Here is a 20,379-nt window from a genome sequence, read left to right on the forward strand (position 1 = left end):
AGAAATGGCACATGGAAACCCTCCCATTCAAAATAGCGTAAAAAAAAAAATCTCAGAATAAATCTGACCAAAGACATTAAAAAGCTCTACAATGAAAATTTTAAATCTTTAAGGAATTTGAGGAATTCATCAGAAGATGGAAGGACATCCCATGCTCATGGATTGGAAGAATTACCCTCTCTATTGTGAAAATGACCATCCTACCAAAAGTCATTTATAGATTCAATGCAATGCCATTCAAAATCCCCATGACATTTTTCACAGAATTGGAAAAAACTATCCTAAGATTCATATGGAAGCACAAAAGACCTCGGATACCCAAAACAATGCTAAGCACTAAGCAAAATGCTGGGGAGATTACTATACCAGATTTTATGCTGTATTACAGAGCTGTAGTCATACAAACAACATGGTACTGGCACAAAAATAGACCCATAGATCAATGGAACAATCAAAAAAATGGTGCTGGCAAAACCAGATCTCTACCAGTAGAAAGATGAAATTAGGCCCCTCTCTTTCACCCTGCACAAAAGTCAATTCCAAATGGCTCAAATACCTCAATGTAAAGCCTGAAACTCTGAAACTCTTAGAACAAAACATTGGGGAAAACCTACAAGATATAGGTGTAGGAAAGGACTTTCTAAACCGGACACCAATAGCCCAGGAAACAAGGGCAAGAATTAACATGTGGGACCTCATTAAACTAAAAAGCTTCTGTATATCCAAGGAGACAACCAAGGAAATAAACAGAAAACTCACAGAATGGGAGAAAATCTTCACCAGCGATACATCTGATAGAGGTTTAATTACCAGAATATATAACGAACTTAAAAAACAGAGACCCAAAACAAGAAGCAACCCAATTGAAAGATGGGCTAAGGAGCTGAACAGAAAGTTCTCAAAAGAAGAAGTAAAGATGGCTGTGAAACATCTTTAAAAATGTTGAGTTTAATTTTTATTGCCAGTATAACATAGTGTTGTATAAGGTTTGGTTAAGGACTTAAGAAAAATATTTTCTGCATTTGGTGAGGTTAGGAAGAAAGGAACAAGCTTCAGAAGAGCTTCCTGCCTTCTTCACAGCTTGGTCTCTTTCCTTCTATTCCACGTGGGTTTAGAAATTTGCAATAAACTGCATAAAAATGTTGAGTTTAATTTTTATTGCCAGTATAACATAGTGTTGTATAAGGTTTGGTTAAGGACTTAAGAAAAATATTTTCTGCATTTGGTGAGGTTAGGAAGAAAGGAACAAGCTTCAGAAGAGCTTCCTGCCTTCTTCACAGCTTGGTCTCTTTCCTTCTATTCCACGTGGGTTTAGAAATTTGCAATAAACTGCAGCTGCCTAATTGCCAAGGCTCACGTGGGATGCACCTTAAACACATTAATATGCCCCTGGATAATGGAGAATTGGGCCAAAACTCTTTTTAACATTGATGCTTGGTTATCTGTACTCTGCCTTTCCTATATCATTTCTCCCAATTGAGTAGAAATTGACCACATAAAAATTTCCCAGGACCTTTGTATATTATGCAACTACTCATGTACCCACATTTGTTTCTGTTTTCCATCCCTTCGTTGAAGAAACTTCTACCATTCTGAAAGTTAAAATGTATGTATTTGTGTATCTCGATACATGCACTTTTAATCATGGTTAAGATATCATTTTCCAGTGCATCTGGTGCTCTGGAGTTATTCTTTAATATCACTATTCTTCTTGGCACTGATCTAATAAAAGTTCTGAAACCTGCTAAGTAAAGTCATATGTGGAAATCTTCAATACACATCTTTGTGGCTTTGCGAAAAGAGAAGAATTAGTGTGAAACCTGGAAATATGTATTAAAGAGAAACCCTACATTTAAAAAAATTAAATAGCTGTCTTCAACTGATAAATTAATCTTGAAATCCTAACCATAATTTAGGAAATAAAGACACTGTAGGTTGGCTGCTTTGAAGAAAAGCAGACGGAGCTCTCCTGAACCCTGGGCCTGAAAGAGCACCCTTCCAGTGAGTGGCCATTTTAGATTTTCCTTCATCCAAGTTGACTTCCCTCCCTAGCTATTTTTAAGGATTTCTCTTTTATCGAATTTGAAAGCCTATTTAACAGGCTTTTTACTTTAAAATGAAACTATAAAAACCCACCAAGAGGATCTTTGTCTTTAAAAGAAGTGAGTCCCAGATGGTTGCAACAGTTCTGTGGTTTCTGTGAGAAAGAGCAAAATTCTCTCCTAAATGTCCTGAGGTACAAAGGTTGTGAAGGAAGATTCATGCATGCATATTACCAGGCTTGGCTATATCAAGAATAAGCCAGTTACATACTGCCTTGGAGTTTTCAAATGTTTATTTAAAGCTAGGTGCTACTATGGCATCATAAGATGTGTCATGAATGTCTAGTAATCCCTAGCATATGTTAAAGAAAAACTTGCCTACTAATTTAGGACTTACAGTTCAGCTGAGTTTTATGGTTTGTTTTTGTGAAAGTATGGTTTTAGATTTGATAATGGCTAGTGTATCTAGGAGAAGTATGACAGTGAAGTACAGCTTGGTTTACAGATGTGCTCCTAAAGAAACAGAAACAGATAGTTGTGAAGCAAATGTTTAGGAAAATGCTAGGAGCTGGAAGCATGGCTTAGCATTTAAGAGCCTTTCTACCCTTGCAGAGGACTCAAGTTTAGTTCCTAGCATCCACATCAAGTGGTTCCCAACTGCCTGTAATTCCAGTTCAGGGAATCTGTCACCCTCTGGCCTCCATGGACACCTACACACACGAAGCACATAAATACATTCAGGCACATACATACACATAAATAAATAATATGAAGGCTGTAAGCTATATAACAAAACTCACAGTGCCAAACAAGTGAAACCTCCCTTCAAGTTGTTGGTCAGGGGAATTCAAGAAACTCCTAAAATAATACAGATTATTGCCACAGCTCTTGATTGCCTCCCAGAACTTGAAGGTAAGACCCTATTACTGAAAATATGGCATACTTCAGACACAGGACTTGGAGCAATTGAGCAGGAACTGACTTAGAGGCCTCCTCCCTGAAGACTCGCTCTTATAGGAAGGTACTATGTCAGCTGCCAAGGGAGAAAAATAATCAATGGTCCTACCTATCTGTAAAGCCTAGGAACCACAACAGTGACCAGCCCAGCAAATTTTCTCTATTGGTGTAATAGTGTACTTTTGTCTTGGGAGTAATCAACAGCTGTCTAATTTGACTTAAGCCTTGCTCAATAGGAGGGAATCCATGTGTAGTACTGTAAACATAGCCAAGTACACATGGTTAGAGAGATCATAGGTCCTTAAGAAAAACCTACTTCTGTCACTACTTTAAACCAATGTAATCTCTTTCTGTAAATACATATCCTTATATTCACAAAAAAATGTAGCTCTTACCACACATCTAAAAAGCTTCTCTTTGCAACAGAGACTACTACAAGGTTCTACAGTGGGTCAAACACAGAGAATAAGTGATTTGTGAGTTTCTCTGCCCTAAGCAATACATCTACAATGCAACCTCTACACATAAAGCTCAGGAACATCACAGAAGAGGGGGTGGAAAGAATGTAAGAGCCACAGGGACAAGGTACCTACTGCTAGTTAATGCATGGTAGACATGATAGGGAGGCTACACCAATGAAATCACCACAGTATGGTAGTCTAACAAGATCTTCACAATGACAAGAAAAGTTGACATGTCATGGTAGATGAGGGAAATTTCACAGGGTCTTACCTCAAGATGCAGAGCTATAAGCAATCAAAAGATGCTGAGAGAGGGATAATCAGTTTTCTCCAGGGTTAGCTCCCTGAGATGTTATGTAATTCCAAGTAGGAAGCCCTAAACACATGTACACACGAGCACCACTAAGTGGATTTGGTACATTATATACATGTATGTAATGTATACATATATGTATACATATATGTATATGTAGTTATATATATTTATATATTTATAAATGTATATATGAGCTAGACATGGTGGTACACACCTTTAATCCAGCACTCAGGAGGCAGAGGCAGCAAGGCCAGCCTCGTCTCCATAGGGAGTTCCAGGCCAGCTGGAGCTATAAGGAGATGCTATCTTAAAAAGGCAAAAAGCAAAACCAAACAAAACAATAAAAGTAAAGGTGTGTGTGTGTGTGTCTGTGTGTGTGTGTGTGTGTAATAATAATAATAAATAAGAGATCAAGAAACTGTGGGGGGTTAAGAGCACTGACTGCCCTTGCAGAGGACCCATGTTCTGTTCCCAGCACCCACGTAGTATCTAATAACTGTCTCTAACTCCAGGGGATCCAACATCCTTTTCTGACCTCCATAGGCATTGCATGCATGGGCATACTTAAGTACATACAGGCAGTACACTCATACACATAAAAAAATTTCATTAATTAAAAAAATTAAACACACACATAAAATAAAAATAAACCAAAAAAGAAATTGTGAGGGAGTGGGGAGGAACATGAGGGGAATCAAAGGGGGACTGGGGGGTCGAGCTAATGAAAATATAATATTCATGTGAAAGTCTCAAAATTTTAGAAAAAATTTTATTCAGCTTTTGTACATTTCATACAACAGGTCTTAATCAAATTTAGACCCCCTCCCCTATCTATACCACCACCACCAACCTCGCCTGCTGGAAAAATATTTTTTTAAAAAAGAAAATGTTAACTCCCAGTATTCAAATAATGCAAGTTAAAACAGCAGTGTCATTTAATTTTTAGTCTCGTTCTAGTAGGTTTGTTTCAGATGGATAATAGTTCATTCAAAATAGTTATTCATGGGGCTTGAGGGATGGCTCAGCAGTTAAGAGCACTTCTGCTCTTCCAGTCAACCTGAGTTCAATTCCCAGCACCCATTTGGAAGGCCCACAAGTATCTGTAACTCTGGCTCTAGGGGATCTGATGTTCTCTTATGGCCTCTTCAGACCTCCAACACATGGCACATGGCATACACTCACACAGACACACACACACACACACACACACACACACGTATACATAAATAAAAATTGAAAATAAATATTTAAAAATAGTGATTCAGGGGCTGGAGAGATGGCTCAGCAGTTAAGAGCACTGCTCTTGCAGAGGACCTGGGTTCAATTCCCAACACCCATATGGCAGCTATGAACCATCCTTAATAACTCCAGTTCCAGGGGAATCTGAAGCCCTCTTCTGACCTTGCAGCATTGCACAACACAGGTGCACTCACATACATGCAGGCAACACACTCATACACATACAATAAAAATAATTTTTAAAAAATTAAAAAAAATATTCAGCCAGGCTTAGTGGTACACGCCTTTAATCCCAGCACTCGAGAGGCAGAGGCAGGCGGATCTCTGTGAGTTCAAGGCCAGCTTGGACTACATAGTGAGTTCCAGGCAAACGGGCTACAGGGACACCCTGTCTCAAAAAGACAAAAAAAAAGTTATTCTAATTTGTATAACTAATAGTTCACTAAAATCGTGGGTATACCATGTTCTTAATGATATGGAAAATATATTGACTAGATACTTTCACTTTGAAGTTACAAAGTATCCATTTTAATCTTCATAGCATGATGATAAGCTAGATCTTCTTATTTTACATTTATTGCTTCACATCAAAAGAATGCAAGTTGAATGTTAGTTAATGCAGCATCTCAAAAGTACATGGTTGCTTCTCTTCCTAGTCTCAAAATGGCTGCAGAAGCTATGCATGTCCTCTTATAAGACCTTTCATGACAGGAGGGGGATCTTTCCATTCTCAAATTATCTCCCTGATTGTCAAGAAGTAAAATCTTCATATTAGACAAGACATAGTTCCATATTCATCCTAGGTATTGGCAAAGGGAGAGAAGAATTACTAAGACTGACTTAGGCCAATTACAATACAGCTGAGAGTAGAATTAAGACTTAGAACACTTACAATACAGCTGAGAGCCAAGGAAGATGTCCACCTCCTGTGAATGTGGCTATCTTTTGTTACCTAAAGCAATTCAACAGTTTAATAGCAAGGGGAAAGAAGGACAAGCTGTTGAGAAGGGAGCCAATAGTACCTGTCATGTTTGTGTTGCTCTCTTTCTTATAAAATCAAAATTTTCTTCATAAGTAGGTATTTATTTTATGAGAGACACACTGCTGGAGTGATCTTCAACATAGATTCTGGGCCAGACTCTGTAGGAGCTACGTGGAAAGTTCCTCAATATCTGTGCACCAGCATTTTCTCCTTGTCAAGGAGAATCAGACTAACACCTACTTTTTAAGGTTGCTATGAGAATTATCAGGTTAATTTGTAAAGATTATTTGTGTTAAGTCAGGTGTCCAGCAAAACAAAATCAATAGATAGTATGGGGGAATGAAAGATAGATAGATCAACTGACTGACTGACTGACTGAATGATTGATTGATTATAAATCAGTTTTCATTACTATGGAGACAGAAGTTCCAAGATCTGCCACAAGTTGAGGAGCCATTGTATAGTTCCACTCTAAGTCTGAAGGCCTCAAAACTAGCAGAGCCAGTTAGTGGTTTAAGTTGCCATACAAAAGCTAGCATCCTTAAGACTAGGAAGAGCCAGTATTTCCACTTGAGTTGAAGGCTAGAAAAGATCAACATCCAGTTCAAGCAGTCAGCAACATAAACTCCCTCTTCCTCAATATTTCCATACTATCCAGAGCTCCAGTCAATTGGATGATGACCTTATGCTGAAGGAGGGGCAATCTGCTTTATTCAGTCTGCAAATTCTCCTGGTGATATTGTACAGAAATGTCCTCTCAGACATATTCAGAATAGTATTTGATTAAATGTCTGGGCGTTCCATGGCCCAATCAAGTTAACACATTAAAACTAACTATTGCAAGGCTAGAGAGATAGCTCAGAGGTTAAGAGCACTGACTGCTCTTGCAGAGGACCTAGGTTTGATTCCCAGCACCCACATGGCAGCTATGAATCATCCTTAACTCCAGTCCAGGGGCATCCAGAGCCCCCTTCTGACCTCCACAGCATTGCACGACATGGGTGCACTCACATGCAGGCAATACACTCATAACATAAAATAAAAGTAATAAATAAAATATTTTTTAAACTAGCTGTTGCATGCTTAGACCTATATGTATTGTTACTGTTATTATTTTATGATCTGGAAAATACTAAAAATAAGAAATTTAGTTTACAAAAGTACTGTGTTTGTGGGTTGGAGATCTAGATCAGTGAGCACACTTACCAAGTATGTACAAGGTCCAGATTTAGTCTCTGAACAGTAAAGAAGGCAGTCCTTTTTTCTCAGTCATGGTGAATATTCATACTACAGAAGGGTTTGTTTTCTAAAAACGTTAGCTCTGTGAATGTAAACTTTGCAGTCTTTCCAATTTTAATCAACTTAAATAATTCTTACTTCCTTCCTCCTATGAACAATATTCTTAGCTAGGTTCAAAATTAGATAATAATCCATGGGTCTAATGGATGTGTTTATGTATAAACTACTTTTGCAATGTAGAAAAACTAAAATAAAATATAATTATGTATCTCATTAATAAGATTTTTTATATTAGTTTCCACTGAGATCTCACACTAGATGAGATGAACCCTTGGAAACCAGCCTCAGCGAACACCTCAAGAGCACTTTTTCTCATGTTACCAGGGCTAGATCTTGCTTTCTCTTCCCATGCTTTCAACTTCCATATTTTGACAGCGCTAACCTCCACTTTCTGGTCAGTCACCTCTCAGAACGTAAGCAAAATATTTTTGCCTGACTCCACTGTATACTCCATCACCCCTTTTCCTTCAGCAGCCTCTTCTACGCTTCTCACTCTGAGTCTACCAATAATGTTGGTGTATTTATGGGTTTGAGCTTTCACCCTCTCCCCCAGGTAAATCACCAGGTAAATCACTGCATATTTTCACAACTTTTATTTCACAAATATCTATCTCTGTCTCCATCTTCTCTCTCAAGCACCTGAGCAATATTTATAGCTATGCACTGGACCCTGCCTGCTTGTCTCTGAAAAAGAAAATTCATTACATTTATTTGTGTGTCTGTGTCTGTGTCTGTGTCTGTGTGTGTGTGTGTGAGAGAGAGAGAGAGAGAGAGAGAGAGAGAGGATCAGAAGACAACTTGCAGGAGTTGGTCCTCTGCTTCCACCATATGGGTTCCAGAGATCCAACTCAGGTCATTAGTCTTGGTGGGAGGCTCCTTTATTCTCTGAACAATCTCACCGACCCATCTCTTCTTTAGCTACCACAAGCTCAACAAAATCAGAACAAAATTCATTTTTTTCCAATCTTGCTAAACCAGTAACTTCATTTGTAATAAACATCAATATATCTCTCCAAAGGAATATATATTTCCAGTTGATGAAATCCAAATTGATGAATCCTCACACATTTATACTTTATCTTTTAGATTATCATCTGTGGAAGACAGGTCATCTGTAGTTATTTGTCTCAGAGCATCGAACTAAAAGTTGTTCAGCATTATATTGGTCAGGATGGACAAGCTGTGGTTCGAGAACACTTTGACTGCCTCACAGCCAAACAGAAACTGCCTTCATACATATTAGAAAACTGTGAACTGACAGAATTGTGTGTGAAGGCCAAAGGAGATGAAGACTGGTCAAGAGATGTGTGCCTGGACCCCAAAGCCTCTAAGTATAGCCTTGTCATCCAGGTATGAGGGCTGTTAAGGTCTAGAATAGAGTGTTTTTAGAACAGAAATGTTCTCAATATGCATATTACTTGATATAGGACTGATTTTGTTCATAATAAAACAAAAAGTAATATATGCAGAAAGGGAGAAATCTGAAAAAAAAAAACATAGAAAAACTTTGGCTAGTGTTTCTCAAATAATTGCCTCCCTATCTATGTCCCAGATGCCTGTGAGATGAACCTTGAAAAAAAATTCTGGTGTACCAGGACTTGGGTGGTACTATGGTTGTGACCTCTGCCCTTGAGACTTTTTGTGACTTTTTACCTTTCTCAATTTTAACTACCATCATTATCATTCCCATAAAACCAGATCGTTATTCTCCTACTCCATCTTCTGTCACTCTCCATATGCCAAGCCCTTCATCTTTGTGGAAGGAATTGTCCCTGTTGTCTGACGACACATTCCATTTGTGTCTTCATAAAGTCTGGTTATGCTTAGCTGGTTTTCTTAGTGACATTTTCCTATAACTGTAAACTTCATTTATCATCTAAACTAATACTCTATCTGTGTCTTCTTTTGATTAACTAGCAGGCTATTTAATATCTAATAGGACCTTTACCTCTCTCATGTGCAGGTGCCAGCTTCAAACAGTTCCATTATTTATGTCTGGTGCACAGTTTTGACTTTGGAACCCAACTCTCAAGTTCAACAGCGAATGGTGAGTGCTTTCCCAACCCTGAAATATGGCATACAACTCTAACCTTTCCTGTTCTCAAATAAATGAAGGTCAGAGTGACCCAGAGAAGAGATTTATTACAAGTTTGTCTCAGCATCAAACAGCTGGAATACTGCAACAAAGCAAATATGAAAGTTGTTCTGTCCTCTTATTTTTATAGATTGTGTTCAGCCCTCTTTTTATCATGAGGAGTCATCTTCCAGACCCCATTATCATACATTTGGAGAAAAGAAGCCTGGGATTGAGTGAAACACAGATTATTCCAGGAAAGGGGCAGGAAAATCCACTGCAGAACATAGAACCTGACCTTGTGCATCATCTAACATTTCAAGCAAGGTATAAGGAGAATAGATTTTATTCTTGTATTTTCTAAAGAGAAATTTGGGTGAAAAATCACCTCATACTGTTGGTGAGGAGAGCATAGATATAGTTTATTTTATGATTTTTTTATCTTAAAAGAGTGTTATTTTTAAATTGCTCTGCCTAGTATTCTTTTATTCTTTAAGTTTAGATAAAATTCAGCCTTCTTCATTAAGATTAGAAATAATCAAGAGGGATCATTTAAAACTGTATTTTGACTGAGATCTAATTGGCACATTTCAGCAGTGAAGGAATGACTAGAAGTCCCACTCAGGCCTGGGCAGGTGGGGGGAAAACCAGGGCCCATATCATCCAAAACCATGCCATCCAAAATCATTAATTTGTAAGTTGAAAAAAAAAAAAAGCACTCACCAACAAAGCATATTGATCTAAGTACATTTGTAGTTGGATTTTTTTCGGTAAATTATAGACCACTTGGAAATTGGATATTATTTTTTTCTTTCCACTTCCTAGAGAAGAATATGATCCTTCGGATTGTGCTATTCCCATATCCACAGCTCTCATTAAGCAAATAACCACCAAAATACAACCTGAAGGCACAGTTAATCAGATCCTTGATGAATTCTATGGGCCAGAAAAGCCCCTTGAACTCATTTGGCCTTACAATAAGAAGGAATCTGACAGGTAACAGTCTTCATCAATTTTCTACGCATACTTCTATGCATTAGAAAATGACCGTCGACAAAAATACTAGATGTATTAGTCAAACTTCTTGTCACTGTGACAAATACCTAAGTAAAACCCGTTGCAGGAGGAAAGGTTTATTTTGACTCGTGGTTTCAGAGGTTTCTGTCCATTATGACTGGGGAGATGTCACAGAGCAGAACAGCTCACATCATGACAGCCAGGAAGTAGTGAAGAGTGTCTGTGCTCTTGGCTTTCTCCTTTTTATTCATATTCCACCTGAGCTCAACCTAGGGGAAGTGCAGCTCACATTCAGGAATCCTCTCTTGAAGCAAGCTCAGAGACACACCCAGGATCTGTTTTGCTAGTCATCTCATAGGCACATCTCAGTCTAGTCAAGTTTACATTCATAATTAACCATTATGCTAGATACAATAAATGGGGAAAGGTGTCTGCAATGCATCATTAGATTCTGATTTACTGTATAGTTTGGTGTAGCTTTATGGATTTTTTTTCATATTGTGGAACATAATTACGTGAAAGTTGCTTTCTTCTGCTTGCAAATTTAACACTGAATGAGCCTGGTCTGAAAAGGTATCATGGAGGAGCATTGTATGTCTTGAATATTTAAGCCTATCTCATAAATACTGAACTCCTCATATTTCACTGAGTGACTTGGATGTGGTATTTGGAACAGGAATGAACAGCTGAGTCAGTGGGATAGCCCAATGCGAGTGAAATTGTCAGTCTGGAAGCCATATGTTCAAACCTTGTTGATAGAACTTCTGCCCTGGGCCCTGCTTATCAATCAATCCAAATGGGACCTCTGGCTGTTTGAAGGAGAAAAGATTGTTCTACAGGTTCCAGCTGGCAAAATTATTATTCCACCTAATTTTCAGGTAATATAACTTAAAACTAGTATATTCTTTTCTCACAGCAACTAGATTTTATTCTGAGGTTGCATTTGTGATCTTAGTGAGATAAATCACTTGTGGAAAACTGACCTGGTAGGTGCATACATGAAGGGTTTGGAATGTTCTTTGATATTCAAAGACTTTTCAGATGCGTTTTTCCCTATCAGCAGTACCCATGGCTGAATTACCATTAAAGTTGATAACTTGCTCTAGTTATTCTTATTGCCATCATGTACAAGATATTTGACAAGCATAAGAGCTGCATTTATGTTAATCTACTGCCTTCATATTCTGTGCATTTCTAGAAATTCTCTGAAATATGCAAGTTATTGACAGTTTCTGAGCAACTGTTTTTGTCAGGGCCCCTTTTCTAAGTGGGCTTCAATGTCCATAATTATGAGTGTTCATTTGTTCATTTGGTTGTTGATTATAACAACATAAAAGCATTATGTTGACACAGGGTAGACAATCCTAATTACAAAACAAAATTTCACAGGAAGATCATATTCTGGCACAAGACTACTGACTTTATAAAGCTAGCTCATTTCAAAAAGATGCATAAATCTATAAAAAAACTTTATAAAATGTTTTCCTAGTAGAGAATAATTTAGAGTTCTCTGTTCAAGTTCCAGTCCATAAACATCTTTATTCAATTGTATTTTTCCTATTTCTTTAAGAAATCAGATGCTATTACCTTATGGAATTGGAATGTTGGCCTATATGGACCTAATGTTGCCCATTATCTAGTTGTCAAATGAGATGAAACCTTTCAGTTTTTAAGTCTTTGGAATTTATAGGATAGTCACATCTTGAGTTTTGTTTCTCACCCCTTCCGTGAACATGTATTTCATTGTGAATCAAAAAGACATTGAAAACCAAAACAAAATATATATATTGTCATTTCAAAAAAAAGGTAGAAAAAACGAGATACAGATATTTGGTTGTCCTAATAGATCTATTCTATGATATTTTTAAATCTTGGAGATCGAGGTAAAAAATATCAGAGTTAAGAACAATGCTTTACAATTAAGGCATTATTTTTTTCCAGGAAGCTTTTCAAATTGGAATATACTGGGCAAATACAAACACTGTGCACAAGTCAGTAGCAATTAAGCTGGTCCATAATCTGACATCTCCAAAATGGAAAGATGGAGGTCATGGCGAAGTTGTGATACTGGACGAAGAAGCTTTTGTTGATGCTGAGATAAGACTTGGTGCTTTCCCAGGCCATCGAAAGGTATGCTCAAAGGGTGTGTGTGCAAGGGAAACGATAGGCCATTCTCTTAGACTATTTAAAGTGTGTCTACCTTGCCTTTTAAAGTCCCTTTCTGGTGTTACTTACTCTAAATAATTTATAACAGTGAAATACCTGTTTTCTTAACTTCCTAGACCTCTGTTTTACAGTGGAATTTTTCCCCCATTACTGGAGATAAAAGCTGAGTCACATAATTTATCCAGTAACTGCTCTATTTCAGAACCACTCAACAGTCACTTGACTTACAGTATGGGGTGGGGGGCAGTGAACTTATTCCCAAATATTCACAAAAATGTTTGACTTCCTTCTTCAGAACGAGGAATATCTGGTATTGTGAGCATTAAGTGAAAAGACAAAGACTACAGGAGAGGTTATCTTGATGGAAAGGGTATATTCAGCAAAATGATGGGACCAGTCTGGTTCTGCTGCAAAATCAATGTTATAAGAAGGAATTAGGTCCTCAGCAGTGGACTGGTACCCATGCCTTTAGAGATGTGGATTCCAAAAACATAGTTATTTAATAAAATGCAAATGGTGTGTGCTTTTCTCATAAGTCTAAAATGTATGAAAACTGATTAGCTGAATAATACAGTGTCTCATCACATTAAACTGTCTGTGTGAAAGTGCAGTTCATAGTATACCAAGGGAAAGACTCATGAGTGTTTTTATCTTCATTATGTTTGCTATCCAAAGTGGGAAAAAGAAGGAACACTTCATCAGCATAGTAGAATTCACAATGGCTCTCTCTGGTGAGAAATTGGATTTTTGTTGAGTATCTTTAAAAAGCCTTTGAGAAAAGTTAATCACTTTTTAAAAAATAAATTTCCTTGAAACACAAAGTCAGTCTAAGACTGGTATCCATTTCCAAAAATTGTCTGGGCAACACATGTTTATGTTCTGCTGACCAAAGTATTATAATGGATGTTAATGGCAAAGACTCATTTGAATCACCTGAAGTTGAATAGTTAGTTGTAAGTTGAGAACTACTATCGAAACGGCGGGGAGGGGGGTATTCTACAATATATAGTCAAAACACCCAGTACCTCTGTCACATCACATAGTGTTCACAGCAAGTGCTGAATAAATATTTGAGTGAGTGAATGAATGAATGAATGATTGAATGAATGAATGAGCTGTTAAAAAGTACATTTATGTAATTATTTTTTAGTAGTAATTCTCAAACTTTTTAGTCTCAGGACTCCTTTATACTCTTAATCCCAGAGACTTTTGGTTTTTGTGGGTTCTATCCATTTTCACCACATTAGAAATTAAAACAGAACTTTTTTTCTAAGTATAAGAATTTAAGTACATTCTTAGCCAAAAGAATGTGGTATCATATATTACATTGCCTCTGGGAAACTCTGCTGTATACTCATAAGGAAGTTAAAGTAAAAAGATAAATAGCACTTTAGTATTATCATAAGAGTGGTTTTCACCTGGTATAGAGATGACCCATGCATCCTCCAGATCCCTTTGAGAACTGCTGTTCTGAGATTATCACCTATTTCATGGGTACCTTTAGGCAGGTGGCATATCTAGCTGTTCCTTGGGGAAGCATAATACAAGGAAATGACACATAGCAGTGAAGAACAGTGTATAAACCTGACCACGTGCACTCTACCCTCAGCTATACCTTGGACAAGTTGTCTTCCTCTTCTGTATTGCGGGGATAATAGTGACTGTCCTATGTAGGTATTCTGAGGGATTTGTGATTTAATATACATAAAATACTTAAAACAGATTGGAATCACAATATAATGTTATATGAGGGTCAGTAATTTTTTTCCTCATCATCATCTCTTAAAGTCTCCAGACTCTCATTGGTGCATACTGGGTATTCTGTGGATTGCTGCTGTAATGAACTTGAGGAAGAGGGTGCTGGGTTGAATACTGTTGAATAAGATATGTGGTATTTGTCTACATATTAATGATTTGTAATTACTGTATGAGATTGTTTGTGAAATAACCTGAAAACAAGTCTCTTCTCTGTCACTACACCATAGCAGCAATAATTGGCTTACTGAAGGGCCCTGTTAATACTAGCCCCTTAACTGACCAGGATATTTTTGAGACCAAAAAAGGAATGCATGTTAAATATTTTTTTAAAACACTGAAACTGTCCTGGGAAAACCCATACATAAAACAACTTTTTCTTTTGCATTTTTTTACTGAATTTTTGTGATTTTCATATGATCCAATTTGATGGCATTTAAATTTGCTACCCTCTCCCCACCTCCTCACACTGCCCCCCCACCCAATTTAATGAACTCTCTAATATACATAATATGGCCTATAGAGAATAATTTGTGTCCCCATATGTCCTTCAGCGTGGATCCATCCATTGGGCCCACTAAGAGTCCCAACCTTTTAAGACATTGCCTTTCCCCCTCCCAACAGCCATCAAGTGCCAAAAGTTCCTTAGGTTGAGTTGGAGTTTCTTAGGTCCTTCCCCATGGCTGTGCTGGGATTTGTCTGGTTTGAGCTTGCACAGGACTTATGCATGCTGTCACCATTGCTGTGAGTTCATATGAGTAAATGACCAACTGTCTCAAAGATGCTGATAAAACAACCTTTTAAGAATAGTTGAGGCCAGGACTAGCACTTGAAAGGTAGAGGTAAGAATATCAAGTTCAAGTTCATCCTCAGCTACTTAGTAAGTTCAAGACCACCTAGGGATACATTTGAGCCTATCTCAAAAACAAAAATATTGAGCCAGGTATTGTGTACATACCTGTAATCTCAGCATTTTGGAGATGGAGGCACAAGGCTTCAGAAATTGGAGACAGCTTGGACTACAGTGAGCCTCTGTGGCTGTATTTAAAAAATTGCTTTCTTTCCCTCTTTTTCCTGCAGTTGTGTCAGTTCTGCATTTCCTCCATGGTGCAGCAAGGCATACAAATTATTCAGATTGAAGACAAGACTACAATAATCAATAATACTCCGTATCAAATATTTTATAAGCCACAATTATCTGTCTCCAATCCCCATTCTGGAAAGGAGGTAAGCAGTCTATAACACAGTTGTTTTGCCTGTTTTTATCAATTCACCATTAATAAAATCTTTTTTAGCCTGGGGCAAAGAAAATTCTAACACTAAATATGCATAAAGAGAAATCTGCTTGTTTGTGCTAGACTTAAAACCATGGATGGCATAGTGAAGCTGCCAAGATGACAGTGAGCAGAAATCTAGGCTGCAGACCTTCACATTGCTGCCTTAGCTCTGCCTGAGCAGCACCTGCTCAGCGGGGCCAGGGTGGTGCTCAAGCAGGCTCTCTAAACCTCCACTACCAGAGAAGTGGATTGGCTCTGGGTAGCAGATTAAAGAGCATGTACCCACAGGCTGCAGCACCCAGGAGCCCTGTGGGCAGAGTACGACTACACGAACTGAGCCATGGCTCATAGAGCAACCAATGTTTTGTGTCCACAGCAAAGCACGTGTTGCAATGTGCCAGCTCATTCATGTTAACATCTCAGCTGCAGAATGTGCAGAAAACAATCCCAAGAATATTCAGAGTGATTTATTTTTAATTCTTTGTACAATTCACATGAACATTTTCATTTTAAGAGAGTAAATAGAATTGTTTTCAAAGCTTAGGATATGGCAAGTAGAATGCAACTCTTTTATGCTACTGAAACTATCATATAGAAAATTATTATTGTTCTTTATTTTAGTCTGCACTTATTACTGCCTATTACAAATTGTAAAAGTTACACTAGAATAATCTAATAGGCTTACTGTCTCAGGCATTTTAGTTTACAGTGTATTGTGGCATTTATAAAATGTCAGAACAATAGAATTTCGTACAGATTCACTTACTTACCTTAGCTTCCTAGAGAGAAGGAGGTCGGTTTCCTCCCTGAAACGAAGGAGTGTCCCCTTTTATATTTTTTTTTCTTTTTTATTGAATTTTTATGTATTTCATACATCTTAATCATATTTGGACCTCTTCCCCTATCTGCACTTACCCCATAGTCACCCCACCAATTTCATGCATTCTATCATATATGTTAAGGCCTATCAAGTCAAGTTTATGTCCTCAGATGTCCCTCTGTATAAGTCCATCCACTGGAGCCTGGTCAGTCTATCTAGTATCACTCCTTTAAAGAAAACCAATTCTCCCTCATGCAACAGTGATCAGCTACCAATAATTCCTCAGCTAAGGTTGGGACTTCCTACCCATTTCCCCACTTCTATAATGGGTTTTTGTCTGGTTTGATTTTACCTGGGTCTTTTTTCAACACTGACCCTCCTTGGGCAGGTGGGATTTTTTTTTTTTTTTTTTAGACATGCTAGTCACTAGCCATTCTAGGAGACTGTGAGAAATGGGGGAAACCTGGCTTCTGGATAGACTCTACCACTTACTGGCCTGGTGATACCTGAAAAGTCATTAGTTCACTGGAAAGCAGCTTCAAATTCTGAGCAAGGAGGTATAAACAGATTATCCCTGGAGATCCTTTTCGAAGTCTAAAATTGAGATAGGGACCGGTAAGATGGCTCAGTGACTAAGGGCATTCACCGCCAAGCCTGACGTGTTCTGCAAAACCCACATAATAGAAGGAGAGAACCCAGATACTCTAATGCCCAAAACCATATAGAATTGCATCTGAAGGTGAGGGTCAGAGCAGGCTCCTTCCTCAAAGTGAGGCTTAAAATTTGTATTCTCAACTCCTAGGTCCTTGTTCTGAGTTCAGATCTCTCCTCCTGAAGTCCCCCAGAATGCCATACCTTTTCCATGCACACCTGTCCCAGACAGCTCTTTCTCTGGCACATGGCATCTCTAGCCCTAGGCCGTCAGGACATCTGCAGTACCTGTGGGGCAGTGAGAACTAGGCACTACCTTCCAGATCAGCCCAGCTCCATCTGCTTCATTATGCCCAGAGCAGCAGCCCCTGCTTCCATGACCACATCAGAACACTCCAGTGGAAACAGGACCAGTGGCATCCTCTGTCCTCATCAGGGCCACTCTCCGAGTATGTGGTTACAGTTTCTTCAAAGCTCTGCTTCTCTGCATGGCTGTAGCAAATGCACCCCTCTGCATTGTCTTTCAGCGTTTTCATGTTCCAGACAGTGCTACATTCAGCATTTGCCCAGGTGGAGAGCAGTTGGCTATGAAATCCAGCTCCTTGCCTTGCTGGGACTTCATGCCCAATGTTGGGCCATCAGGGTTGGATGTGTCGATGCTTCAGAAACAGATCTTGCTAGGCTTTTCTCCTGCGCCAGGATCCAACAGCTCACAGTGCTGGAGCCTGCCAGCCATAGTTAAACAAGAGTTTCCCAGACAGAGTGTAGCAGTACCCTTCGGGACCTTTCAGGAAAATGGATTCTGCACAAGGTATTTTATACAAGTGTGAATGCTCTTCTTTGCTTGTCAGTGTTGCTGGTTCATGGGAGACCAGGGTAGACAGACTAGTACTGGTTCCCATATGTAATGCTAGGTTTTCCTTTTATCTTTAATGACTTCTAGACCTTGGATACAGTTGGACAAAGGCCATGATCAGAAACAGGTTTTCCTAGCATACAGCTTAGGAGATTTTTCCCCTTTGTATCTTATGCTGGGTCAGGGGAGGACCATAGAATGGCAGTAATGTATGGTAATGAAAAAGAAATCACGTTCTTTTAGGGGCTCTTACTTTCTGTAAAATGATGAGAAATTGAGACAAAAGTCAAAGAAAGGCAAATTGGAAAGCTTTTTCTTTTCCAATATTTTACTTTTACTTCAAAATGGAATTTTTCACAAAAAGCCATTTAGAGAGATAATAACTTAGATAAACATAAGCCAAGGAATATTCTGTGCTGCGGTTGTTCCTGCACGCAAGTTGTTCCAATTGCAGATTACCAATTATGCAAATAACAACCACAGAATCAAGCCAGAGTCATGTAATAGGTTGTTCATACTGGACTTCTGCTCTGTGGTTGTTTTGTATGCAGCACGCCCTTTCTGCAGCTGTCAAGAATAGCTTACTTATGGTATATATAACAACTACAAACGAAAACATGTTGTGACCTTACAAGAGGTGCCTTCTTCTCATAGTCCTGTATTTATATATGCTGGGATTTAAGCCATCTAAGTTTTTTGATGTATGCAGAGATTTTTAATAATATGTTTAAAGATAATAGCTTAACTCAAGATACCTATATTGGTGAAGTCTTATTTCCTCCACACATCCTTCTTTCATAGTCACAAAGACATCTGATTTAACCAGCATTTTTCATCCCTATCCCTGTGAGAAATGGTTACTTTTTTGTTTTGGTTTTAGATAATGTTAAGTGTGTTGAGTGTTCTTGAAAGGTATGTGAATTTATGTCTGTAAAACAAAAGTTATTTTTAAATGGAAAGTCAAATTTTTTAAACAAAACACTTGGAAATTAAGTTAAAATTTTAAGGCTCATAGTATAAATTAATCTCATCTGTAAATATTAAGCTAAGTTAGTTAAAAGTACCATACCATAGTCCTGGCCCTGAGTTTTATAGCCGTCAAAAGGAAATTGTCTGAAGTTGGCTTGCCCAACTCTTTCAAAATTAAACTGAAAAAAATACATAAGAAATTACCTAATTTCTTTCATTTTGATAATCAGCACATCAAAGAGAATTTTTCTTCCTGGTTAGGCAAAAAATACCATTTGATAATCTATAGAACAAGAAATTTTTCTTTATTGTGGAGGGTAATCTGTGCCCAGACAGCCACTTAAAAACAAGTAATTGCAGCTTTGCTCTGATGACCAGAATGTGGATCCTGTAAAGTATGATCGTCCTGTGCAAACTAATAGCACAGACTAAGTGCCAACCTTGAGAATGAAAAAAAGAACAAACACACAAACTATCTAGCAACTTCTAAAAAAGATTTAAAATGGTCAGTTCCTCGTTTACCAAAATTTGTCAAGCTGTTTTTAGGAAGAAGAAAGTGCCCTGTCTGAAAAGTGTAAGGCACCTAAGCACAGATGAGAAAGAGCAACAGACAGGTAGCACGAGGCCTGTGATTGTTCATTTGGGTAATGGGGTTTTGGGTTTTTATCTGAAAGAAACATTCATACTTTTTGAGCATTTTATGATAAACACAGTTATTATTACTATAAAAATAAGTAAACCAAGAAATCAGTAAACAAAAATCAGTCTGTAAATGTCAGCTATTAAATAAGGGACAGGCTCCTTTCTCTAGGAAACATTCTCTGAGTTAGAAAAGAGGTATTCCAGTGTTTGGAATTCTGCAGATCCAGGTAAATGTGGGCCAGCAGAGGAGCCTGCATCCCTTTATAAACCATCCTCTTGGTGATTCTGTTATAGGGCTATAGCACTGACATATCAAGAACACTTTGGAGTCACTTACTTAACCCTCTCAGAAGACCTGAGTCCTCGAGTCATTTTCCACAACAGATGTCCAGTAACAGTACTTATAAAGGAAAACATCAAAGGTACATGTTACAGCATTGAATTGAAATGATCTAAAAATGATCTTAGATTCTTTTAGAAGTTTTGATTTAGTAGATACCTGTGATCCTATAAAGAATGCTTACTAAATGGAAGTATTATTTATCCTTTCCACATTATTTTATATCCCTAAGTCTTTGTCTTTAAGGCCTAAGCCTGCATTTGCCTTCTTTTTAATTTCAGATATTCCAAAGTTTGAAGTTTATTGCAGAAAAATTCCTTCTGGGAGTTCAGTTCATCATGAGCTGTATCACCAGATTGCCAGTTATCCAGACTGCAAGACCAAAGACTTACTTCCCAGCCTTTGTTTGAGAGTAGAGTTGCTAGAAGAGATGGCAACTGAGTGGGGTGATGCTGTTGACATCAACAGTCAGGGAACACAGGTCAGCAATTACTATTTTAAACAGTTATTTATTTA

At 38.0% G+C, this 20,379-nt stretch overlaps 1 protein-coding gene across 4 annotated transcripts in view; it reads left to right on the forward strand.

Annotated features, from left to right (window-relative positions):
• The window catches only part of Vps13b (vacuolar protein sorting 13 homolog B), a 723,076-nt gene that overhangs the window by 656,176 nt on the left and 46,521 nt on the right, over nucleotides 1–20,379 (forward strand). For all 4 annotated transcript variants that reach the window (XM_029562757.1, XM_029562758.1, XM_029562759.1 and 1 more), the window contains exons 45-54: nucleotides 8,383–8,646; nucleotides 9,260–9,343; nucleotides 9,522–9,697; nucleotides 10,196–10,366; nucleotides 11,064–11,265; nucleotides 12,329–12,517; nucleotides 15,389–15,535; nucleotides 17,584–17,867; nucleotides 19,818–19,945; nucleotides 20,145–20,344. In XM_029562757.1, the coding sequence (XP_029418617.1) occupies nucleotides 8,383–8,646; nucleotides 9,260–9,343; nucleotides 9,522–9,697; nucleotides 10,196–10,366; nucleotides 11,064–11,265; nucleotides 12,329–12,517; nucleotides 15,389–15,535; nucleotides 17,584–17,867; nucleotides 19,818–19,945; nucleotides 20,145–20,344 (1,845 nt within the window). The remainder of the gene's footprint in view (nucleotides 1–8,382; nucleotides 8,647–9,259; nucleotides 9,344–9,521; nucleotides 9,698–10,195; nucleotides 10,367–11,063; nucleotides 11,266–12,328; nucleotides 12,518–15,388; nucleotides 15,536–17,583; nucleotides 17,868–19,817; nucleotides 19,946–20,144; nucleotides 20,345–20,379) is intronic.

This window comes from Nannospalax galili, unplaced genomic scaffold (assembly GCF_000622305.1).
Source record: "Nannospalax galili isolate Female #2095 unplaced genomic scaffold, S.galili_v1.0 scaffold334, whole genome shotgun sequence".
Lineage (NCBI taxonomy): Eukaryota > Metazoa > Chordata > Mammalia > Rodentia > Spalacidae > Nannospalax > Nannospalax galili.